The sequence below is a fragment of the Musca domestica genome, unplaced genomic scaffold (assembly GCF_030504385.1).
Source record: "Musca domestica strain aabys unplaced genomic scaffold, Musca_domestica.polishedcontigs.V.1.1 69, whole genome shotgun sequence".
NCBI lineage: Eukaryota > Metazoa > Arthropoda > Insecta > Diptera > Muscidae > Musca > Musca domestica.
In genome coordinates, this window is record NW_026712380.1 from 285,014 (window position 1) to 311,747 (window position 26,734).

At 36.3% G+C, this 26,734-nt stretch overlaps 2 protein-coding genes across 2 annotated transcripts; both read right to left on the bottom strand.

Moving 5' to 3' along the window:
- Positions 1-228: 228 nt before the first annotated feature.
- Positions 229-6,361, bottom strand: LOC131805985 (monocarboxylate transporter 9-like). The gene is made up of 5 exons (XM_059129822.1): positions 6,234-6,361; positions 5,188-5,404; positions 1,714-1,984; positions 426-1,652; positions 229-362 (listed from the first exon to the last, which is right to left on the bottom strand). The coding sequence occupies exons 2-5, from the start codon at positions 5,374-5,376 to the stop codon at positions 229-231; spliced, it is 1,821 nt and encodes a 606-aa protein (XP_058985805.1). The 5' UTR covers positions 5,377-5,404; positions 6,234-6,361.
- A 10,346-nt stretch (positions 6,362-16,707) lies between these two features.
- LOC131805986 (probable cytochrome P450 4s3) lies at positions 16,708-22,092 on the bottom strand. Its single transcript, XM_059129823.1, has 3 exons — positions 21,911-22,092; positions 17,107-17,843; positions 16,708-16,902 (listed from the first exon to the last, which is right to left on the bottom strand). The coding sequence occupies exons 1-3, from the start codon at positions 22,090-22,092 to the stop codon at positions 16,742-16,744; spliced, it is 1,080 nt and encodes a 359-aa protein (XP_058985806.1). The 3' UTR covers positions 16,708-16,741.
- Between the last annotated feature and the right edge of the window lie 4,642 nt (positions 22,093-26,734).

The following is a 26,734-nucleotide window of genomic DNA, read 5'->3' on the forward strand; positions in this document are numbered from 1 at the left end:
GTTGTTTGCAGATTTTTCATGCCACCCTGTATATACTATTTGGGGTCTCCAACGAATATTGCGAGGTGTTGCAAATGGAATGGCAAATTAAATGTACCCTCCATTGTATGGTGGAGGGTAAAAACAGAAAGAAATGGGATTTCTCGATTAAAATGAAATTTCTAATAATTATCCATTCCGGAGGGAACCTCGTGCCTTGGTTAAAAAAACTCAGATTTTTTTTATTTATTATCTATTTATTTTCATATTCGGTCTTCTACTCCTAATCAAATACTCTAGTAACCAAAATAATAGCATCAAACAGGTCAGGGCATTCATGCAATGAATAGTCACTGCATAGCCAAACTTATCGGTAATGGATCCTGAAAAATAGGAAAATATCAAATAAATCTTTAAAAAAATCCAAACAATCCGATCGAACTTACCCAACAAAGGACCCAATGTAAATGAGGTAATCGATGTGATAATCAGCTGCAATCCCGATGCGGCTGGCAAACGATTCAATGGCACATAACTGGGAACGATGAGCGGTGCAAAGAGCATTCGAAATCCTTTGCCAAAACCAATTACCACGAATAGCATCAAGACGACTTCAAAGGAATTGGTGAGCGTAACCAATAAACGGCCAATCATGACAATTAAAATGCCGATGGCAAAGAGAACACTGTTCGATAGTTTCACCTTTTCCAAGGCGAAAGGTCCAAAGAATCGTACAATTATATCCATGCCACTCAGCAGTGACATGGCCAGTGATATTTGCCGATCATTGTAGCCGAAACTGTTTAAAATGAACGGGGTGAGAACGGAGAAATTTATTTCGCCAAACATCATTATGGCCATGCCGACTGCCAAGTTGACGAAGGTGAAGTCTCGCAGGAGGTCCAAATCGAAAAATAGTACAATCTTCTGGCACAAGGAAAGACGTTCCCTTTCCGCATTTTCTTTTTCATGTTCCTGCTCCTTCGAGTTTGGATGTGGTTGCTTCGCCTCCTGTCCCTTTTTAGTGTTCTCAAAGTTTTTCTCCAGCAACAATTTCTCCTCGGCACAGGTACAGCTTGGAAGGAACTCCCTGTCAGCTTTGGAATATATACTTGCCTTGCTGGCAATTTTGGGAAAGCATTTATCTCGATTTTCCTCCATGCCATAGCCTCCTCCACTTTCACTTATTTGTCGAGTGCGATAGTAGCGCGCCTCCTTATTTAACGACAATTTCGAGCCAAACCAGCCATCATTGGAACGGGCTATGAGAGGGGTGCCACAGGGCTCTGTTATCTCATATTCTCCCACATCCAATTCCATGTCTTTTTCTCTCTCCTTATTTTGGCAATATTTACATTTGAAGTTGATATCCTCTTTGGCAGAGGTGTTGGTATCTTCTACCGTCTCTTCTTCAGTCGTCTTTGTGGTTGAATGCCATAAAACCGGCTGCAGCGTTAGCGAACACATAAATGCATTGAGCATCAAGGCTGCAAATATCAGAATCGAATCCTGTGCCCCATAATGAGACAGCAGCAGGATGGCAATTTGAGGAAAGACAACGGACCCCAAACCCGTGATGGTCAGGGCAAATCCCGTGGCTCTTCTTCGCCGATTTTTGAAATATGTATTGACAGCCAATGAGTTGGCGGATTTACTTAAACCCAGACCAAACCCTAATAAAGGAAATAGATTTTTTGCTTCAATATTTCAGTTAAAGGATTTAAATCCACTCACCATAAATCGTCGAGAAACACACAAAATACTCGAGGAAATTCTCACAGAATGCCGAGAAAAAGATTCCCGTGAATGCCATTAAAGTTCTCAGCATGGCCACCTGTCGAAAGGAAAATCTCCGGAACATGGCTCCATTTATGAGACCCACTAGCGAAGATATGGCAAATTCTGAATTAATAATTGTCGTGATTTCTTTGACGTCAAAACCGAAGTTTTCCAATCGCTGCCGATATATAAGGCCATACTGCTGATGTGGCGGGAATAGCGATAGCTGGTAAAAAATTTAAATTAAATTTAAAAAAAATTTAATTAAAAAAAAAAAAAAATAAAATTAAAATGAGGTTAATGTGTTAGTCATTGATGTTCTCTGGAATGCGTGAACCGATTTTGTTTTCGCCAACTTTATCTGAAGAGTGACATCAATATTAAGGTTTATATGCATAAATGGTGGATGGATCGGTTGTTTAATGAGTTACGACTGTTTTAGTAAACAAACTTCGCGACATGTATCTTGAAAATATATCAGTGACTGACTAACTTATTCGTCAATGCCCAGGCAAAACGGCTGAAGCCAAAATCTTGAAATTTTTCATGTGGGTCAATGTTGGTGTGTAGGGAGGTTTCTGTAATTTCGAATCATAAGTTTACTAAAAGTACTAAAAAGTACAAAAATTGGGCAAACCATGGATCTGAAATTTGAAATGATGGCCTCTGATGGGGTGGAGAATAGATGTACTAAAGCTTTATTGGAAACTGTAAATGTACTAAAAGTACCAAATTTGGTACGATATGTTATTAGGTTAACGACTGGAAAAGTACTAACCGGTACTATATTCCATATAGAGTGTACATGCAGAGCTGGAATACTATACGGCGGAATTGTGTACAATATTTTGTATAGAGTATAAGTAACAAGTAAAAAACTCTCTAACATTTTGAGCGAATTTGGCAATATTCAAAGAAATAAAATCCGTTAAAAATTATATTAAAATCTTATTTTGCCGTTATATTAGGGTCAATACGACGACGTGGACCTGAATAGGCAACTGTTGTCATTAGCCATTATAATATTCAAAAGCTAAACTTGAAAAAAATCTGTGAATACTGTAGCTAAAATCATCAAAATACGGAATATGTGGAGGTACCGTTATATGGGTGCTATGCTAAGGCGTGGACCTGCACACACAATTTTCTGCCATAGGCTGTAGTACCCATTATGAACTTCAAATGGCAAATTTGAAACATTTTGGGTGAAAAATGTCGCTCAATTTACCAAAATTCTGAAATTCTGCGAACACTAAAAAAAATATTGAGACCTGCGAAATGCAAAGAAAATCGAACATTTATTTTCAATTTAATCGAATTATGGGAAATGAAAATTTTATCTTTTTGTGGGGGAGGAGGTAGTGAGGGAAATATTAAGACATACCAGATTTGAATGGAATCGCTGCCTTGTTCGGCATGTTATGAGAGATTTGGAATTTAAAATTGTGATCGTTTAAGAAGGAGGTACCACATGGGGTAGGCCGTCACCTATCATCTTCACACCATATCTTGTGTTAGTAGAAATATTGGGATGTGTGTAATTTTAAGAAGGTCTATTTTTATAAGAGATATAATTATTCAAAATTTTAACCAGTTGTGGGGGAGGTACCAGAAGGTGTGGTCCGATACATTCCATCTTGATACCATATCTTGTGTTGATGGAAATATTGAGTTTCGCCAAGTTTGAATGGAATCCGATGTTAATTTCGCGTTTTATGAGCATCAGAAGGTGTGGTCCGATACATTCCATCTTGACACCAGATCTTGTCTTTATGGAAATATTGAATTTTGCCAAGTTTCAAACGTTGATATTCAAAAGGTTGACTCTTTGTGGGGGAGGTACCAGAAGAAGCGAACCTATACATTCCATCTTCACATCAGACCATGGGAGCATATACATTCCTTCTTCATAGTAGATCTTGTGTTAGTACAAATAATGGGGTGTGTGAAATATGAAGAGAAACGGGTGCTTATTTCGGGGTTTATTATCGTTTTGGTTATTCCAAATTTTGACCCTTTGTGGGGAGATACCAGAAGGAATTTTCTGATCTCTACCATCTTTATAACTGATCTTGTGTTGATTGAAATATTGAGATGTGCCAAGTCTGAATGGAATCGGATGTAAATTTCGCGATTTATGAGCTTCGTGGTTATTCAAAATGTTGACCTTTTTGTGGTGGAGGTAACAGAAGGAGTGGTCCAATATATTCCATATTTATTTATGATTTCGCATAAAATTGGATATAAATATTCGTCAAAATTTAGCAGAACAATTTTTATTGTGTCTAGGATGGACGGTATTGAAAATGAGATATATCGGTCCACGTTTTGGTACCTTCCGATATTCGGTATTTTGATGATTTTTGCCACATTTTTTTACGGATTTGTCTGAAAATTCATATAAAAATGGGTCCTAGTTCGTGTGGCAAAACATTCTATGTATAGGTCCACGCTTTGTTATAGCCCCCATATAACGGTACTTCCCGACATTCGGTATTTTAATTATTTTTCAACATGTTTTCACGGATTTGTCTAAAAATTGGTATTTGTTGGTCATAATGGGTTCTAGCTCCGGTGGCGAAACATTGTATGTCCACGATTAAGGTCCACCATTTGGTATAGCCCCTATATAACGATATCTATTCGGTATTTTGATATTTTTAGCCACACATTTCCACCAATTTTTCTAAAATCTGGTTTTCGTTGTTCGTTATGGGTTCTATGTTCACGTTTTCGTATAGCTTCCGTATAACAGTACCTCCTACCGATAAAAAATCGTATTTTTATTTTTAAGTACCCCAAGTTTGGTAACATTTACAAAGGATTATTTGTAGTTCGTAATGGGTTCTAGCTCCGATAGGGAACATTGGAGGTACAGTTTTTGCTCACGTATAACGATACCTCCCCATATTCGGTATTTTGATGATTTTACCCATATTTTTCCCACGGATTTGTCTTAAAATTGATATTTGTAGTTCGCAGTGGGTCCTAGCTCCGGTGGCAGGACATCGAATATCTGGCTCTACGTTTTTCTAACAGTTCCTTCGCATATTCGCTATTTGGACGATTTAAGTCACATTTTCCAATAGATTTGTGTGATATTTGGTATTTGTACTTCATAGGGGACTCTACAACCTGTGTCTAAACATTATCCATATTGGTCCTAGTCATTGTAATCACATTTACCCACGAAATTGTGTCAAATTCGGTTTTTAAGACACGCAATAGATTACAAGCGTTGTAGTATAAAATTGTCTATAACAGCTACAACCATTCCCTTACCGATCTTACTGACATTTCTAGTATAAATTGGAACACGTTTGAATCCAGATACTTTTGCATAAAAATGTTTTCTTTACCCAATGGTGGAGAAGTTCGGTCCGGCCGATGTATTTTTACTTATTCTTATATTAACATATTAATACTTACATTACTTAAGCCAGTAGCGATGCAAACCACCCAGCCCCAACCGCCATCGGGCGCCACAAAATTTGGTCCTAAATTACTTTTGTCGCGATGTTTTGACTTTTTCGGTTTTGTTGTCTGTTTGTAGATAACTGATGTGTTGTTGTTGTTGTTATTGTTGGTTACATTCAATTTAGATTTATCTTCGGACATTTTTATTGGACATTGGCATTGGGTTATTCTGTAAAACAGAGAACAATGGCACTTTCATTAAATAAAACACTTGAGTGTAACTTGAAGTAGTTTTTAGATAACTAGGCGGCAAAAATATTGTCACTTTTTCAAAATTTTTAAATTATTAACAAATTTTGAATGGGAACAGTTAATATTTATTATGAAAAATGATAAAGATTTGTGGGGTGTATTTCCCGCCGCCTACCATAAAAATATTATCTTTTGGATTTATTGTTTTTTTATGTTTAGCTGATTACCCGTCCCTGAAAAGGTAACATATTTTAAAATTGAAATTTGATTTTTTAATAATTTTATCTTTATTAAGACACGTTATAGCGCCAAATTCAAATTCAAGCGACGATTTATTACTTTTTTTATAGGTCTTAAAATTTACAATAAACTTGTTATCTCCCGATCACTGAATTGCTGTCTGGGAACAATGTTTCGATTTATCATTAACTCTTCAGCCGCACAACACAATCCCGCCCTCACAAGGTGGCGGTGGTGGACGAGGGAAAGGGGGTAAATAATGATTTCACAATTGCTCGGATATTATCTACCGCCACAGATATGGTGAAATATGCGGAACGTTATATTGTCTCATGAGTTAATTTTTTTTTCGAGCAATATTTAAATTGAATTACACAATTTATGCAATTCCACCACACCACCACCACCCCCGCCACAAAAAAGTCCCCAACACAAAAACAGCAACAAATTTATTTATAACAGAAAATCGTATAATAATTAAACAATGAAAATACATTAATTTATTATCAACCCGCTCTTGAAATTGTGACGTCAAATATTTGTAAAAACAACAATGTTATTATTACCGATTAAGATATATTATTTATTGTTGTTGTTGTTATATATTTGTAACGTGTTTTTAGTTTGAATTTATATTTTTGTGATTCTCAATTTGGCACAATTTCTCCGCAATTATTTGCGCCGTGTTCTGAGCGTTGACACGAACTGAAGTGATTTTTGTCGGGGGATGCCGGTTTGTTTTGTTGTATCTCATCAACGCGATAGCTATTTAATCAATATGAGTTGTGGCATATCGTTCTCAATCATTTCAATTTTGGTAAGAAGAGAGCAGCTACTTGTTGATGGCAGCGAGGGTGAAAATTATAGCAGCCAATGGTAAATATTGTAGTAAAAAGTATTCGAGGCGAAAAGTCAATTTTTTTTAAAGGCAAATAAATTTTTTGGAAATAAAGAAACAAGTTGAAAAGTATCAGTCGGATTTGCCGACAGATGTATACCCTCAGCCAAAGTTCGATTATTGAAGTATTTTTGGACTTCTGTTATGATTATCCATATTTTTGGCTCTCTATGGAGTAAGTTCCGAAGGAATGGGTCAATATTGTACATTTCGTATCGGTCCCAAATAAATATTATATTTATATTGCGACCTACCAGGTTTGGACTAGAAGAAGACTAGAAAGAAGTAACCAACTTTTATCTAAAATGCGATCATTTTTAGAAAATTTTATAAATTTTTGGATACTGTCCATTTTTGCATCAGACCTAGCACCCAAATATTAGTGTTTGCAAAGTTGGAGCAAATTCGGATTATCCTTTTTCTTTCTGTGCAGAAAATATTTTGTTGAAAATTTCGACCTTTTGTAAGGGTAGGGAGGTATCAGAAGGAGTGGACCGATAATACCTATATCCGAACTCGATATAAGTTTGATAATAATATTACGATGTACTAAGTTTGGACCAAATCGGATACTCCCTTCGAGGGTTATCGTGCGCACCAGTCAGACAGACAGATGGACGGACGGACATCGCTAGATCGACTCCAAATGTCCTCAAACGGATTTGGTCCAAATGGTCTAAAACCGTTATTTCGACTATGCACGTTTTGGCCGTATCAAATGATATATACCCTCTCTAGCCTTATGGATGAGGGTAAATTACGGAATAACACCATGAAATATGAGTATGAATATGATAATAACGTAATCCCACATGTCGAGCTCTCCGCGATGCGAAAAGTTGTTGGTGTGAGGTTTTACTTAATGCATATTCGCAAGTCCCTTACTGGTTGGATTTGGAGCTATTATTTTGATTTGTGCCCATCGTTTGGACCTTCTCAGCATAAAGTCTCATAACCTAGCGGTTGACCAAACTATTACCCTAGCAGGTGCTCGCCACTCGAAATAATCAATATGTTGACCAAATCATGAGTTTCTTAAGTACATTTTGGCACCAGTAACTAATTATTTTAACATAGACGTGTCATAGGAAAAAAGCTAATTTTTAAACTGTCAAGAATAGCCAAGAATAGCACTGTGCTACAAAATTCCCTTCTTTAAATTATGGACAATCCGTATCGGCGCTTCGAAAATTTACATCGGAAAACAGCCCAAATTGAGGGGGGGCAACTTTCCCCCTCTTCCAATTTTTGTATACCCTCAAGGTATATATCAGTTGATACGGCCAAAATGTGCCTCATAGAAATAACGGTTTAATACTCTAGGTCTCTTTGGACCAAATCCGTTTCAGGATATTTGGAGTCGATATAGCGATGTCTGTCGTCCGTCCGTCTGTCTGGCTAGCTGGTGCGAACGATAACTCTCGAAGGTATTATCCGATTTGTTCCAAACTTGATGCATCGTAATATTATTATCACACTTAGATCGAGTTCGGGGATGGGCAATATCGGTCCACTCCTTCTGGTGAATCCCCTACAAAATGACAAAATTTTCAAAGAAAATAATTTACTGCGCAGAAAGAGAAACGATAATCTGATTTTGCTCCAACTTTGCAAATTCTAATATTTTCGTCAGTGCTAGGTCAGGTCCAAAAATGGATAACATCGGTCTACTCCATGAAGAGCCTCCCCCACAAAGGGTGAACCTTTTCAATAATTGTTGATGTAAGCGTCCGATTATCTTCAAATTTCACACATAACAATATTTTTATTAACCCAAGGTCTGGTGTGAGGATGGGATATATCGGTCCACTCCTTCTGGTACCTTCTCCACAAAATGGTCGAAATTTGGAATATTCATGAAGTTCATAAAGCGCGGAATTAATAATCGGTTCCATTCAGCCTTGGCACATCTCAATATTTCCATCACCTGATCATTTCTTCTGGTCCTCCCACACAAAGGGACAAAGGGTCCGGCTCTCTTAAAATTTCGCACATCCCATAATTTCTACAAAAACAAGATTTGCTGTGAGGATGGAATATATCGGTGCACTGCTTTTGGTACCTCCCCACAAAGCGCCAAATTTTCGATAACAAGAACAAGAACAAAATCCGAAATTAACATCCGATTCCATTCAAAGTTTGTAGATCTCAATATTTTCATCAACAAAAGATCTGTAAAAAATAGGGTAGCTCTCGGACCACTCCTTCAGGTAATTCCCCCACAACGGGTTAAAATTTGGAATAATTATTTCTCTCATAAAATGTTAAATAAGCATCCGACTCTCTTTAAATTCCACACATCCCAATATTTCTATTAACACAAGATATTGCGTGAAGATGAGATATATCGATCTACTCCTTCTAGTACCTCCCCCCTCCCCCCCCAGAGGGATCAAATTTTTAATAACAAAAGTCCTAATAATGGGAAATAAGTTTTTCAAACTTCACACATCGCAATTATTCTACTAACACAAGATCTGGTGTGAAGATGGAATATATCGGATTACACATTCTTGTACCTTCCCCACAAAGGGTCAACATTTTGAATATCCATGAAGATCATCAAACGCGAAATTAACATCCGATTCCATTAAGAATTGGTACATCTTCAACACAAGATCTATTATAAAGATGGTAGAGATCGCACCATTTCTTCTGGTACCTCCCTCACATATAGTTCAAGATTTTGAAAAACAAAACTCTCAATGAAAGGAAATAAGCATCCAACTCTCTTCAAATTTCACACATCCAAATATATTTGGTAACACAAAATCTGCTGTGAAGTTGATATATATCTGCGAACCTCTACTGGAACCTCACCCACAAGGGGTCAACATTACATTTATTTATTGTAAAATAGTTAGGCTTATAAAAACAAATTTTTTTATTAGCGGTGAAAGATTGTAGTATTTACCAGGGGGTAATGGAGGGAATGCATTTTTTTCGGAAAGAGCCACCAATCCTTATCAGTTCCCTTGGTTTTTGTCTAAAGATATTCTGAGTTATTTTACCGCAAATTATGGTGACCATTTTAATTGCTCTGTCTTGGCTTAGAAAGTTTTGTACGAAAATATTTCTGGTATCTTCCCAAAGAGGACCAACATTTTGAAAAATAATGGATTTTATTCAAAACAATTATATTGCGATTTATGCGAGGTGAGATAAAAAAACTGCAACAAAGTCAAACGCCATAATTTTTAAATTTTTTTTGTTTAATTTAATTGAATGAAAGCAAAAAATGTCGGAAATAGCATAAAATTTTAGAATAAGTCCTCCTTAGAGTTATGTCCTTCAAATGGACCATGAAATCGCCACACGCTGCCCGAATGTTGCTCTGCGGTATTTTGGCACATTCCCGGCGAAGCGCTTGCTTGAGGTGATCGACACTTTGGTATTTTTTAGTGCCAACCTTGCATTCCAAAATACTCTGGACACAATAGTCCAACGGATTGGTATCCGGAGATTTTGGTGGACATTGTGTGCTGGAAATGAAACGAGGAACCTCATTTTGTAACCTTTCTTGGGTGGTACGTGCTGAGTCCGATGGTGCTGAGTCCTATTGGAATGTCCAAGGTCTGCTGCCAAAATGTTTGCGTCCCCAGGGCTTTAGTACACCCTCCAGAATATTTTTGCGATAATATTCGGCATTTATTCTGATGCCACGTTCGATTAATACGAGCAGAGACCGCCCGACGCTTGAGTTCTGGTGGCTAAACAAAGTTGCACATTGCCAGCTGACCTCTTTGGCAAATATACACGATCATTTTGTTTGCTTACAAACTGCTGTACAACGAATGTTTTCTCATCGGATACGGAAAAAACCAAATTCGGCAGTTCACCACTTTCGGCTAAGCGAAGCAACTCTTTAGCTCTTTTGAGTCTATTTTCTTTCTGTTGGGGTGTAAGTTCTTGCACTTTTTTGAATGTCAATGGCTATACTCCGAGCTCTTTTTTTCAATATTTACCGTATGAAATATTGTGATATGTTCAGCTCACGAGCCATTTTTCGACCACTGCGACGCGTTTTTCGATCAAGTCGCTTCTTTACGTTTCGAACCATTTCTTCTGATGTTGTTGTTTTTTCCGTCCACTTCCTTAACGTCGGGATACGCTACCAGTATCACGGTAACGAGCGATGGTACGAGACACAAAAGACTTATTCACATTTACATGTTGGATCGCTCCAACGATAGCCACTTGTGGTTTTCCAGCCAAATATAAAGAAAACACAATATCACGCTTGAATTCCATCACGAATAACTTGTTGTTCGCTTGTAAACAATATAACGAGCTGTCACTGGAATAATTTTAACAGCTGTCGGAGGAGGGGCTTAGAAATGACAGCAGTCTGAAGTTGGTTGCAGTTTTTTCATTTCACTTTGTATTCCGATATATAATTTCGGCAGAACTGACAGATTCATTTGTACTTATTGAGTATTTTTATTTATTGTATTATGGTGGATTCCTGCAGAATCTGACCTTAGCACTAAGTTTTTATAGGTTGGTCTTGAAATAATATTTTTTTTCTCATTTATTATCGGAATTATTTTAGATTATTTATTATGTCACGTGTAAGCAGAATGTTTCAATGCATTTTCAATTGTTTTGTTAACTATATTTAAATGTATGTATGTGACAAAAAAAACTAATAGCAATAAATAAACAACAGAAAAAAATAAAAAAAAATAATTTCCTAACTATCAACGCAGTTTTTTTTTTCATTATCACCTCGAATATTTGTTAAATTATTTAAAAATATTAAAAAAAAAGATTAACATATGTTTTTATTACTATTATATTATTTAATTGTTATTATATTATTATTACTATTGTTTTATGGCAACACGTTTTTTCCATTCAACATTCGAATCGATCACAAAATTTTCCGCACTTATTTGTGAATGGTTCTCAGAGTAGAAACAAACTGAATTGAGTTGTTGATGATGGCAGTTGGTTTGCTGTGTCGCAATCCAATTCGAAGTTAATCGATAGGCGTTAGTATAGCGTTCTCAATAGCTATTGTCAACAAGAGAGCTCTGTTTCGTTGAGGGCGGCAGTCATGGTGAAAACAGTAGCAATCAAAATAGCTAACATTATTTCAATAGCTATCTGTTAATCTACCGCCTTCATTGAGGTAGGGTTTATTGGCGAAGATAACATTTAAAAATCATATTCAAATATATGTTTGTGTGTATGTTAAATTATTAGACTATACCATGATAAGAAAACATGGAGGCTGGTCATTTATACAGTCAAGATGCGAAATATTTTTATGACAAATATAAGTAACCAAATCGGTTGGAACCTTCAAAAGTAATTATTTTTTGCTGGAATTCCCACAGTCTCACTTAGAAATATCTCTTCAAAAAGAACACGTGAGAAGTCTGTTCTTGCGTTGATAAAAAAAATGATTCAAGTGTTTTTGATATTCATAAAAGTAATTCTTTGATCTGTGAACACAGTGGAGGTGAAATGTGTTCATACATCATTTGGTTCTAGGGATCTATTTTTTGTGTCTGTTCAAAAAATTTTCATTTTTTTAAGCCGACACTATGAGATGAGAAGACCTTCTATGAGAAAACCTTCTGGTCTTTTATGAGTAGATCTTCCGGTCTTCTAGGAGGGGACTTCTGGTCTTAAAGATAAACCGTTTGGTCCTTTAGGAGAAGACCTATGTCCATCTATGGGACCTTTCTCCATCTTAAAGAAGATTTTTTGGCCTTTTATGAGACGACCTTTTTAATTCTATGAAAAGATATTTAGGCCTCGAATAAGAAGACTTTCCGGCTTTTAAAAGAAGACCTATTGGCGTTCTATAAGAAGATTTTGCAGTCCTCTATGAGATTTTTTTAATTAGAATACCTTTTAGCCTTCCATGAGAATACTTTTTGGCCTTTCATGAGAAAACCCCTTGGACTTCTGACTGATTATCTGGCCATATATGAGAAGACCTTCTTCCATGAAGAGAAGGGTTTCTCCATGGTCTTCTAAAAAAAGCGTTGGTCCTCTATAGGAAAATTTTGGGCCATTTATGACCAAAATTTATCTTCTAAGATAACACCTTTTGGTCCTCTATGATAAGACCTTCTTGTCCTCTATGATAAGACCTTCTGGTCTTCTATGATAAGACCTTTTGGTCTTCTATGAAAAACCGTCTGGTCTTCTGTGAAAGGCGGTCTGTACCTTTGGGGCTACCTTGTGGCCCTTCGTTTCTTTTATGGGAAGACCCTACGGTTTTCTCTGTGAGACCTGCGGGTCTTCTATGACAACACCTACTACTGGACTTCTATGAGAGGCCTTCTGGTCTACTTGTCTTCTATGGGTAGTTTTTCTGGCCTTCTGAGAAGCCTTCGAATCATAATTGAAATGTCCTTCTAATCCTCTATGAGAAGATCTTCAGATTTTCTATAAAAAGACCTACGGGTCTCCCTTGAGAGTACTTTCGGGTCTTCTTTGGGTAGACCTTCGGGTCTTCTATTATGAGTCTCTTTAAAGACGACATTCTATTCTTTTATGAGAGGACCTTTGTTTCTTTTATGAGAAGACCCTCGGGTTTTTCTATTTCTTCTATGAGGGTCCTTCTGGCCTACTATTAGAAGTTTTCTTGTCTTCTATGGAAAAACCTTCTGGCCTTCTGAGAAGCCTTCGAGTCTTAATTGAAATGTCCTTTTAATCTTATATGAAATGACCTACGGTTTTCCTTTGAGAGGACTTTCGGGTCTTCTATTAGAAGTCTCTTTGAAGAGGACATTCTAGTCTTTTATGAGAGGACCTTCGTTTCTTCTATGAGCAGAGTTCAGATCTTGTACGTGAATACATTCCGGTCTCCGAAAAGAACACCTCCCGGCATTCCAAAAAATGACTTTCTGGTCTTCTATAAGAAAACCATATGGAGAAGACCGTCTGTTCTTTTAGATGACCTTGTGGTCTTCTGACCTTGTGGTCTTCTAGAAAAAGACTTTTTGATATTTTACGACAGGACTTTCCATGGGCCAATGGAAAGAGCCTCTATGAGAAAACCTTCTTGTATTCTTAGAGAAGGACCTTGTGCATTGATTTTTGGGCCTTCTAAGAGGAATATGAGAAGATATTCTTCTGGTCCTCTAAAAAAGACTTTCCAGCCTTCTTAAAGTCGACCTTATGGTCTTCAAAACGAAGACCTTCTGGTCTTCTATAAGAAAACCATATTGAGAAGACCGTCTGTTCTATTAGATGACCCTGTGGTCTTCTAGAAAAAGACTTTTTGATATTTTATGACAGGACTTTCCTCGGGTCTATGAGAAGACCTTCTTGTTTTCTATGAGAAGGGCCTTGTGAGAAGACTTTTGATTCGTCTAAGAGGAATATGAGAAAATCTGCTTCTGGTCCGCTAAAAAAGACTTTTCAGTCTTCTTAAAGTAGACCTTATGGTCTTCAAAAAGAAGATCTTTTGGTCTCCTTCTAGTCTCGTTAAGAAATACCATTTGGTCTCCCAAATGCAGACCTTCTGGTCTTCAAAAGAAGACCTTCTGGTCTTCTAAAAGGAGATATTGTGATTTTTCGAAAGTAGATTTCTGGTCCTATAAAATAGACCTTCGAATCTTTTAAGATAAGATTTTCTGATCTTCTAAAAGAAGAAGAAGACTTTTTGGTCTTCTTAAAAAATACCTTTCGGTGTTCATAAAAATGACCTTCTAGTGGTCTATGGGAAGGGCTTTGGAACTTTTTTTTAACATTTTTTTAGTTTTCATGAGGTAGAATATATATCATCATATGCTTGAATTTTTTACTTTCGCGCCTGAGAGTATACTGTGGATTCGTACCAGATGAGAATTACCTAATTATAACAGTTTGCTTTTGGCATTGCTTGAGCCTTATCGCTATAGACAGTATATAACAATATATGCTGTACAACATGCGCCTCATCGAAATAGTTTAACATCCCATGTCTCTGCGGACAAAATCCGTTTCGAAGTCTATGTGCCCAGATTAGTTGTCGGCCGTTCTGGAGCGCATGGCAACTCTCGAAGGGAGTATCGGTTTTGTAAAAAAATTGGTAATTCGTTATTTTTATCAAACTCAGATCGAGTTCGAAAAAGGACAAACGTAAATCAAGCGATGGTTGTATCCGACTTGATTAAAAATTCGCACCCTGTAATTGGCTTCAATTGGCCTAATTTTTCCGGCACCTCCCAATCAAACGGTCAAAATTCATAATAACATTTCTTCCAGCAAAATCAAGTCTCATGTGAATTTGCTCCAGATTTTCAAATTTCATTGTTTTTTTTTTCACTGTTAAGGCAGGATCAAGGAGGGATCACTGCCAACTTAATTTAACTCCCAAAGCCTTATATACCACAGAGGTTTTGTAAATCCTCTCCAAAATTGCAATCCAAAATTGGTCATGGACTGAAGATATATGAAGGCATCAATGATCAAACAATGTCCAGAGTAGTAATGTCACACATTTTTTCTGTCCGATTTATAAACAAGCAAGTAAAGGCTATAGTCGTGCTGGGCCGACCATGTGATACCCTACAACACTACGATAAGCCCCCTTATGCCCAAATCCATTATAGAAGATTTCGCTTTTGATTTGTATCATAGAGTATTGCCCAGATATTACCCTTAGCTTTTTTAACAAGGTGCATTTGCCCAATATTTACGCACTTCGTCGTGGTATTAATTGTTGTGGTCCATCTACAGCTAAGTATAGTACAATGGTCATCCAAAATGCTAGATGTCTTCGCCGTTCTTAACTCTCTTCAATTGTGTGATCAGGAAAATTTTTCTGTTTTTTGGTTCATTTCAACCCCTAAACCCCGATCACCTTCAAAAGCTAGAGGCCCCTCTGTATCTTCAAATTTAGGCTCATCTATATAATTTGCTTGTCTACAATATTTGGCTATATTCGTCAACGAAATCAGCATAACCAAGCCAGTTATTCTTACATGCCAAGAGGGCATTCTGAATTGACAAAATTTGTCAAAATCGGTCCAGCCATTTTTGAGATATAAGCATTCTAGCTAACATCACTTTCCTTTGTTTATACACATTGTATATATTTCGCTATATATATATACTATATTATATAATATTTACTATCGCCATCTACATCTGGTCTTTTCTGCGAATATCCTCTTTTGGTCTTCTATGGGAAGACCTTCTTCTGGTTTTCTAAAAGTAGGACTTCTAGTCTTTTTAAAGAAAATCTTCTGCCCTTCTAAAAGAAGACTTTCTAGTCTTTGATGTGAAGATCTTCCAAAAAAAAAAACGTTATAGTCCCCTGTGAGGGAGATCTTCTGGTCTTCCAGAAGAATAGTTTCTAGTATCCTTTAATAGACTTTCTGGTCTTATAAAAAGAAGACATTCTGGCCTATAGATCTTTCAAAAGCATCTGGTACTCTAAAAGAAGACCTTTTTGTCTTATAAAAGAAGACTTTCTTGCCTCCTTAAGGAAGACCTTCTGACCTTTTAAAAGAATAACTTTTTGTCGTTTAAAAGAACTTCTTGTAGTTCAAAAGAAGAATTTATTGTGGTTTAAAAGGAGACCTTTTGGTCCTCTTAAAGAAGACCTTTTGGTCTTCTGAAAAAAATCTTGCGCTTATAAAATAACACCTCATAAACCTATAAAATGATACCTTAAGGTATCCTAAAAAAAGACCTTCTGATCTTTTTAAAGTGAACCTTTTTGTTTCCTAAAAATTACCTTCTCCTGGTCTATGGGGAGACTTTGGGGACTTTTGAGAGAAAACTTTTTGGCCTTCTAGAGCAACTGAAAAATCTAGAAATTTTACATTTTTTGGTCCACTTCAACCCGTAAATAATTTGCGATCATCTCCAAATGCAATAGGCTTCTATTCTGGCTCTAGCCCCACCTCCATTTTCAATTTCATGAGGATCGGCCCATAATTGCGACCTGTAGCATGATTACAAATTAACATGGACAGACGGACGAACGGACATTCATAGCTAGATCGACTCAGTTCGGCAAGATAGGAAGATCCACATGTACTTTCCTATGTTGGAAACCAAAGTGTTACCTAATTTTTGGAATTAAAATACCCCCAACACATAGCCTTGCAGGGTATAAAAACACAATCTTTTAATTTTAATTAAGGAAAATTTTTCAATATTTACATAATTATTATTTTTTTAATAAAACTTAAAATTACGCCTAATTAAAAGCTAAAAAAATCAATTGCCACGGGATTTTATCCTAATTTTGATACCATTTCCACTTTTCGTAACTAATTCGGGCAAGGCATTGGGTTTGAAGTCTTTGACTGGTAAAAATTCGAAATTGCGCAGGAGGTATGACAGGGAACATTTCAGCTCCAACATGGCAAACTTTTGACCTGGAAGAATAAAAAACATTCAAGAAAGGAAATATTTATTAGAAATCTAAAATTAAATTCGGAAGGAAAATTAAGAATCTATTTTCAAAATGTCTTATTGGAGTGGGTTTTTATTAAAAAAAATTGAATTTCCAAAATGAGTTCAAAATTCTTTTTCAAATCCAACGATTTGTTTTGCATTTTTTATTTGTTTTTCTCACTTACCAATACAATTACGTGGCCCCGCACTAAATGCCACAAAACTGAAGGGATGTTGTTCCTTGTCCTTTTGCAAAAATCTTTGGGGATCAAACTTCTCCGGTTCGGGGAAATATCTTTCATCACGTTGTGTCAAATAAGTCATAATACTGATATTCGAACCCTTGGGCAAGGTTAATTTGCCAACTTGCAGATCTTCGGTAATGTAGCGAGCATATGTCGGCACCGAGGGATATAAACGCAGCGTCTCCTTGATTACCGCTTCCAAATATGGCATATTCTCCTTCTCATTGCCCTCCAAAATCATACATTCCTCATAGGCCTCCTGCTGTACCTCGGGATGCTGTGACAGCAGATAGATGGCAAAACCAATTGCCGAACTTGTTGTGTCGTGACCCTCAAACATAAAGGTATCAACCTCTTCGCGTATTTCACGATCTGTCAGATCCACCCCCTCCATTTGGGATATCAACAACATATCGAGGAAGGCAAAACGTTTTTTCTTTCCAATATTGTCGAGCAGATTTTCCGTGTCGGCCATCTTTTGTATCTTGGCATCTTCGAGCATTTTGCGTCGTAGTTTGATGACACGATTCGTCTCGTCGTGTAGTATCCTAAGGCAAGCATCACGTTCACGTCCCGGCTCGGTGTATTTGAAGAAGGGGTTGGTGCGTTGCCAAAACGAGAAGGCCTTTGTGTGTAGGATGTGGCAGATTCTCAAAAATTTATATACTAACAGCGGCCTCCATATCAAATTTCAGAATTCCAGCTCTATCCTAAGATCCAATCGCAAAATTATTACCATATGTACTTTTCGTACAGTTATAATATACAGGGTGAGATGAAAAAACTCGAACCAACTTCAGACTGCTGTGACAGACTGTAATTCCAGTGACAGCTCATTATATTTTTCACAAGCGTACAAAAGCATTTCGATATGAATTTTCCAGAAAAAAGTTATTCGTGATGGAATTCAAGCGTGATAGTTGCGATTTCTTTATATTTGTCTGGAAAACCACAATTGGCTATCGTTAGAGCACTCCAGAACTAAAATGTAAATAAATCTTTTGTGTCTCGTACCATCGCTAGCTGCCGTGATAATGGTAGCGTAACTCGACGTCAAGGAAGCGGACGGATGAAAACAACAACATCAGCAAAAAATGGTTCGAAAAGTAACGAAGCGACTTGATCGAAACCCTCGTCGCAGTGGCCGAAAAATGGCTCGTGAGCTAAACCTATCGCAATATTCCATTCGGCAAATATTGAAAAATGAGCTTGGGGTAAAGTCATTGAAATTCCAAAAAGTGCAAGAACTTACACCGCAGCAAAACGAAAATAGACTCAAATGAGCTAAAGAGTTGCTTCGCTTTGCCGAAAGTGGTGAACTGCCGAATTTGGTTTTCTCTGCTCCGATGAGAAAACATTCGTTGTCCAGCAGTTTGTAAACAAACAAAATGATGGTGTTTTTTGCCAAAGAGGTTAGCTAAAAATGTACATTTTCAGTTGGCCACCAGAACTTAAGCGCCGGCCATGGTGATAACCGTGGTATTAGAATATATATCAGAATATATGCCGAATGTTATCGCAAAAATATTGGAGGGTGTTTTAAAGCCTTGGGCTCGCAAACATTTTGGCCGCAGACCTTGGACACTCCAACAGGACTCAACACCATCGCACTTAGCACGCGCCACCCAAAAATGGTTACAAAATGAGGTTCCTCGCTTAATTTCCACCACCCAAGAATGGCCAACAAAATCTCCGGATACCAATCCGTTGGACTATTTTGTCTGGAGTATTTTGGAAAGCAAGGTTGGCACTAAGAAATAACAAAGTGTCGATCACCTCACGCAAGCGCTTCGCCGGGAACGGGCCAAAATACCGCAGAGCTACATTTGGGCAGCGTGTGACGGTTTCGTTGGCCGTTTGAAGGCCATAATTCGTACCAAAGGTGACCAAATCGAACAAATCTAAACGTATTCTAAAATTTGATGTTTTATCCGACATTTTTTGCTTTTAGTTAATAAAATTTAAAAAAAAAAATGTAAAAATTATGGCGTTTGACTTTGTTGCAGTTTTTTTATCTCAACCTGTATACCCTCTGTAGCCATATAGCTGAGGGTATAAAATGTCGTAACATGAACTGTTGTAGCAAATGTTAAGGTATATAGTAAAACTCGAATTAGAACAAAAGCGTTCAAATAGGAGCAAAACTCGTTCGAAATCTAGCATATTCGGATGATCCTTGATGTGAAGTAAATTATTTGACTGGCAACGAATCAGCTTACCTCAGCCTCTGAGAAAAACTCAGTGGGGTTTTAAGGAAGAACTATTTACAATAGTCGAAAATTTACCTTTATACTATTTTTTAAGATCTAACAGAATATTTTTTATACCCGCAATCATACTATGGAGGGAAAGTTGACTTTGCCAGTCCGTTTGTAAATCCTAGGGTCTAATCACATTAGACCCTATAAAGCTTATATACGATTGATCATTCTAATTCTAATTTGATTTCGATGTCCATCTATTGCTGTCAAGCTATCTTTGGACAATTTCTGATAGAAAGGCAGTTCAAGTTTCGTGTAGCCCCAATATCATGGCACCTCCTCGAAATTTGTTATTGGATTGTTTTAAAATGTGGCATTAAAAGTTCGCAATAGCTTCTATTTTCGGTGAAAACTGTTTATATAGATCTACGTTTTTCTACAATCTTCTTTTCTAACGGATTTGTTCAAAATTCTGCATTTATAGTTTGTAATGAGATCTCCGTCTGGGAGCCGAACATTGCCAGAAATTTCGAATTTTATTGATCTCAGCAACATTCTTACAAATTTGGCACATGAAACTCGCAGAGCAATCCCTGAAAAAACCGAAAATTGTCTAAGATTATTGTCTGATCCATAACAGCTAAAGAGTAAATGACTACCACAGCTCCAAGCTACATTAGGGCTATAAACAAGCCATTTTCAAAATCTATCAAAATCGTCAAATTTTCTTCAACCTATGCAAATCCAGATATTTTTCCCAGTGCTAGCTTAGGTCTGAAAATTAATAATATCTGTCCACTCCATCAAGTACCTCCCACACAAAGGGTCAAAATTTTGAATAATTATAACAAAAACAAGAGATTGTGTGAAGATGGAGTATATCGGACCAATCCTTCTGGAATAAGCATCCGATTACATTTAAACTCGGCGCACCGCAAATATCTTTCAACAGACAATCTGGTGAGAAGATAGAATATATGAGACTGCTTCTTTTGGTACCTCCCCCAGAAAAGGGAAACGTTTTGAATAATAATTTATCTTATAATTTGTAAAATAAGCATCCGATTCTCTTCAATTTTCGCACTTCACAGTATTTCTATCGACAATGAAATATATCAGATTTCGTGAAATTAAATATATCAGACCACTGTTTGAAGCACTTGAAACTCGAAATGAGCATCAGATTATTTTCAAACATGGTACATCCCAATATTTCTGCTAACATAAGACCTGGCGTGAAGATATAATATATCGGACCACTGCTTCTGGTACCTCCCCCACATAGAGTTAAATTTTAGAGTAACTAAAAATCTTATTAAATCGTAGTAAGAATCCGATTCCCTTCAAATTTTATACATCCCAATATTTCTTTTAACACAAGATTTGATTTAATGGTGATAGATACGGGCTCATCCCCTCTTGTATCTCCTCAACAAAGGGTCAAAATTTTCAATATTTATATCTCTTATAATTTGCGAAACAAGTCAGCTATTTATTTAGTAACCTTAGATCTGATGTGAATATATTATTCACCGGCTCACTCCTTCTGGTACCTCCCCCACCATAGGTTTAAATTTTGATTAATTATTCGCATAAACTTGGAAAGAAATGTTAGATGCTCAGTCTACTATTGTTTTAGTATTAGATAAAGTGGAATATTTCGGTCCTCCATATCTGGTACCTCATGCAAATTTCTTAATTTTCCAAAAATAATTTCATTTATCATTTAAAGGTGAATGAATTAGTCTATATATTCTAAATCTGGTACATTTATAGCTGACTTAGGTCAGATACGAAATTAAAACATTGACCCACTCCTTTTGAACCACCCTCATAAAGGATTAACAGTTTGGATAATCAAAACAAATAAACAAACGGTGGCTGATGATATAAATCTGTCGCCAAACCCAACAGATACTTTTAAACTAATTTCAATGGATTTTAAGTGTGGATGGTATGTTTTAATTATTTTTTACAGTCCCATCAAAGCTATAAGTATTTTTGTAAGACTACTTTTAGGAGAACTATCTTGAATATCTCAGAGCATTTTTCCAAAGACCGTTGAAATTTTTTTACGAGACTTCAATAAATTAATAATCAAAAATTAAATTAATCAAAAATATACGTCTATAATTTTGAAGGAATATTTTTTCGGGTTTTAACAATCTAATTAAGGGTATGTCAAACACATATTTGCGATTTTTTATAATATTTTTCAAATATGTTTATAAATTGTCAGCATTTAATTTCATGTCCTTAACAATATTACATTTTTGATTTAACGCTATGTTGTTTAAGGTCATCCGCACTTATTGGTCAATTGATTAAATCAGTAATTACTTTTGCTCATTATCATGTTTCTTTCCCTTTTATCTCCGTCAGTCTCCTTAGTCATCTTATTATTAAACCGTTTTTTTTTTTCTGTGGACGTCATTATCTACTGCATAGCTAATCTTAAAGCTGATAAAAAGTCCATAATGCAATCATTATCTTCCGCACAATATATATTTTATTCTGTTCGTTTTTTCCTCACTCAATCTTACGCTTGGCAACACTTACGTCCTTTTTTCGCATTTTCCATTAGTTCACCAATTGATGGTCCTGGCACGGTTGATGACCATTTTATCAAACGGATAAATTCTAAAATTGTTGTTAGGTAGCGCAGAAATAGGCCCAATACGGCAAGGCCCATCAACGATAAACTGTTGATTGTTAATAAATCCATTTTTATATTTTTAACACTTTCCTATTTTTTTGGTGGTAATAACTTTTACAACTGGGATTTTATATCTATTATAAAACAATCATTAGACAACCGGTTCCCGTTTACATCGCCTTTATGTTATGGTTATAAAATTGACACTGAAACCATTTATATCTTCACAACAATCAAGCGGATGTTTACATCGAACACCGCTACCTGTACTAACCGGTATAACGTCGCGTGCCTTATTTATATATGTGACTTGGGAGAGTTTTCTCGCCTCTCTCTCTCTCGTACTTTTCTGCATCTCGTGAGTTTTTAAGAAAACATGAGACAGTTTTTGTTTATTTTCCGTTGCTTATCTCAATTTTTATAAAGAGTTTTTTTTGAAAATACTATACAGTATGTTGCCAATATATTATAACTATGGCCTTTGTACTGATTAACATTTTGTTTGTTTCGTGTTTCTATCATTAGAATACAGATAGGAAAAGTATTAATAGGATTTTTTATTGGCTATTTCGTGTGCAACCAAAAAAAGAAAAAAAGGCTACAGAAATTGTTCTGCTACAGGATTAGAAGAACATAGAAAGTCTAAACTTAGAATTAAAAAAAAACCTATGAAATTGACTGTAAATATTCTGCCAAAGTAGATAGAACCTATTATGAACTTCAAATACTGGATGTTAACCAATTTCGATAGAAACTGTGGGCAAAACCGTCAAAATACCGAATGTGGAGAGATACCATTATATGGGGCCTATACGAAAATTTTGACCGATATAGCTCATGTTCGAACTGCACCTACCTGTACAAAAAAGACAATTCCCTGAAAAATCTTCCTCCATATTATGTGTGGTCGATTGTCGCTGGGAATTTGTATACCCTCCATCACAGTATGGAGGGTATATTAAGTTTGTTATTCCGTTTGTAACACCTCGAAGTATACATTTTAGTCCCCACAGCATATAATACTATGTCGATTTAGCGATGTTCGTCCGTCTGTCCGGAAATCACTCTAGCTTCCGAACGAATTGAAGTAGATTGATAAAATTTTACTCAAATGTATATTATGTCTGCAGGACTTTCGGTATTGGGCCATGTAGGTCCACGTTTTTGGATAGCCCCATATAAGGGTACCTCCGGATATGCGGTATTTTGATGATTTTTGCTACAATATTCATCGGAATTGCTTCAAATTTGGTATTTGAAGTTTGAAATGGATGCTACAGCCTAAGACAGGAAATTGTCTGTGCAGGTCCACGTCTTCGTATAGCCCCCATATAAGGGTACCTCCCGATATTCGGTATTTTGATGATTTTAGCTACATTATTCGCCGATTTTTTTTTTTAAGTTTCGCATTTGAATATTGTAATGGCTTATGACAAAAATTACCTATGCAGGTCCATGTCGTCGTATAGACCCTAATGAGCTACGTTTGGTCTTTTTAAGATTTGAACAGAATTTTTACCTGATTCTATTGTTTTTGAGAATTGCCAAATTCGTTCCAAATGGTGGTGGGTATTCAAAGTTCGGCCCGGCTGAACTTACAGCTTGTTAATTTGTTATATTGTCTTGTAAGTCCCCTAGAATAGTATGGAGAAGGCATTCATAAGGCTTTCATAGAGAGAATACCATTTTACAAGGAAGACGGCCTTCCATAATTAATAGGCCTTCAATACGGATGATGCCTAAAATATATGTCTTATTGAGAGACCTTCTAAGAACTTAAATAAACCTTTTACATAGTTAAGGTATTGTATAGGTTTTCCATAGATAATATATTTTCGGTAGGTCTTCCATATGCCCTTTTAAAGAGAGGCGTTCTATTCCTATACACAGAAGTCCTTTTTTGACCTTCCCTAGAAAGAAAACATATCTACGTCTTACATACATACGTAGGAGAACTTCTATTGGTCTGTCATGGGAAAAATAACTTATTCCCGTTGGTTTCCCACCCTTTTTTTAGTTTTTTTCAGAGACCTGTACCTATTGACCTTCCGCAGATTGAAGGACTTTCATAAATCTTTAATAGAGAGAGAAACTTCAATATGTCTTCCGCGGAGAAAAGGGATTCTATAGGTCCTAACACTATGAAAGACGAACTTCCACAGAGAGAATAGTAAAGAAGGGACTTTTTATGGGTTTCCAGAGATAGCAGATCATTGAAAGGCATTCCACAGATAGAAGAATTTGTATAGGCCCGTGGCAGGAAGACCTTTTATCGGTTTTACACTGAGAAAAGAGCTGCTGCCGGCCTTTGGGTATTTTATAAACGGAAACATTTCTATAGGTCCTTCCTTCTATTTAGTCTTCCATAGAAAAGAAAAAAAAGAAAAGACCTTTTATAGGCTTTACGTAGAAAGAGGACAATGTATAATTTTTTTAATAGAAAGATGATCATTAATGTGTCATCCTTTGAGAGAAGTCCTTCTATAGGTGTTTAATGGATAGAATACCGCAGCTATGCTTTTTTTACTCTCTATGGAAGACCTTAAAGTTCTAGTATCTTTTGAGGTCTCCCATAGAGAAAATACTGTCTTTAGATGTTCAATATGGAGATACTTTCTACAGGCATTCCAAAGTGAGAAAACCTTCTGTAGCTCCTCCCTGAAGACAAGACCTCCTGTTGATCTTCTATACAGAAAATATTTGTGTAGGTCTTTAATAAATACTACATAGGGCAAAAACTTTCTATAGGTTTTCTTAGTCCGAAGACCTCCGAATTTCCTTCTGTAGATATTAGAACCTCTAGAGATCTTAAATATATAGCCGTCCTTCCATATGTTTTCCGTAAAGGGAATAACTTTAATAGGTCTTTCATAGATAGAAGACTTCGAAAATGTCTTTCTTACATACCATACCATAACTTTAATAAGTCTTCCATACAGAAAAGACCTTCTATAGCTCTTCCGTTAGAGAAGATATTCCATTCGTGTCCTGTATGTGGAAATAATTTCTGAAGGTCTTCTACAAGTCCTCCATAAGAAGATTTTACAAATGGCCTCTGTGGATAGAAGAACTTCTATACATTTTTAATAGAGAGAAATCTTTCAACATGTCTTCAATACAAAGAATTCCGTGTAAATATATCCCATAGAGCTTCCGGAGGCATTCGATAGGAAGAAATCCTTTTATAGCCCATCTGTGGTGAGTATAATTTCAAATGTCTACAGAAGACATTGAAGACATTTAATACGGCCTCCGTACATATGATACCTCCAATAGGTCTTCCATAGCGAGAAGATCATGTTTAGATCTTCCGTTTAGAAAGGATCTTCTTTTGGTTCTCCATAGAGAGAAAATCTTCTGTTTGTCTAACATAGGAAAAATATTTTTTGGAGATCTCCCACAGCTACTCCATATAAGAACACTCTCTACAGATCTTCCCTTGCAAAGGGCTACTGTAGCTAAAATAACTCCTAAAGATCTCCAATCTTCAATAAAAGATCTAAAGACAATATTCTCTGTATTTAAGAATCTATAGAAGACCTAAAAGGTCTTCCATAGAAAGTATACCATCTATAGATCATCTATAGAGGGGAGTCCTTCTGTAGACATTTTCGTAGAGAAAACTTTATATCACCCTTTCCCTAAAAAGACAACTTTATACAGGCTTTCGCTAGAAAAAAGACTTTATAAAGACCGTTTGTAGATGGAGGAACTAGAAATCCGTAGAGAGATTGTCTTCAATAGGTCTTCGATGTTGAGAAAACCATCAAAAGGCCTTCCTTGTACAATATACATTCAATAGGCCATCCCCAGAGAGAATACCATCTATAGATCTTTTATAGAGATTACACTTTCTGTGGGCATTCCATAGCAAGAAGGGTCTTCCTAACGTAAAAAAACCGGTTGTTAGTCTTTCATAAAGAACTAATGTTCTATAGGCCTTCCACCAAAGAGAAAAACTCTTTGTCTTCCATGGAGAGAAGTCCTTTTCAAATTCTATACTAGAAAGTACTTTTCATTCATAGATAGCTTTTTTAGGACCTTAATTGTATGGAGAATTTGTTATTGCGCATCCAGAGAAAATTTTGATTGGATGGATTTGAATCTGCAGCCTTTACGAATTCAAGATTTCGAAAAATTTCCAGGTTTTAATGTTTTCAGCGGACTTTTTTTTTTTTAAATTCTTTAAAAAAATCTTTCGCCCCCAAAATACCGATTTTATTTCTCACAGCCTCATAATAACAACAGTTTACTCAGACTCTATTGTATTCTCTTTCTCATTCTCTTTTTCTCTAAAAGTTTTGGCCATTTGCCATGCGAACTATATACTCCAAGCCGTTGTTGGTATTTTTCTTGACACTGTTGTTGCTGATGGTATTTGCCTCCTCAAGGCGTTGTGGTGGTTGTTGATGGCTGCATCATAGACTATTTGGGCCATATTGTTTGTTTGTTTTGTTTTGCTTTTGAGAGTATTGGACTTTGATCGCCGGTTGTTTTGAGATTGAGATGAATAGACTTCTGATTTAATAACTATAGTATACCGGTTTTATGAGTTTCGTTGTATTTGTTGGTATTGTTGTTATACACTCCCCCATGTCAGATAAATAGTACTACCTTATAAAATTGTATTGATAGCAATATGAATTCAATGTCGTATGAGGTAGGAGATCAATCAAATAGAAGATAAATTTATTTATAGGAAAAAATAGAA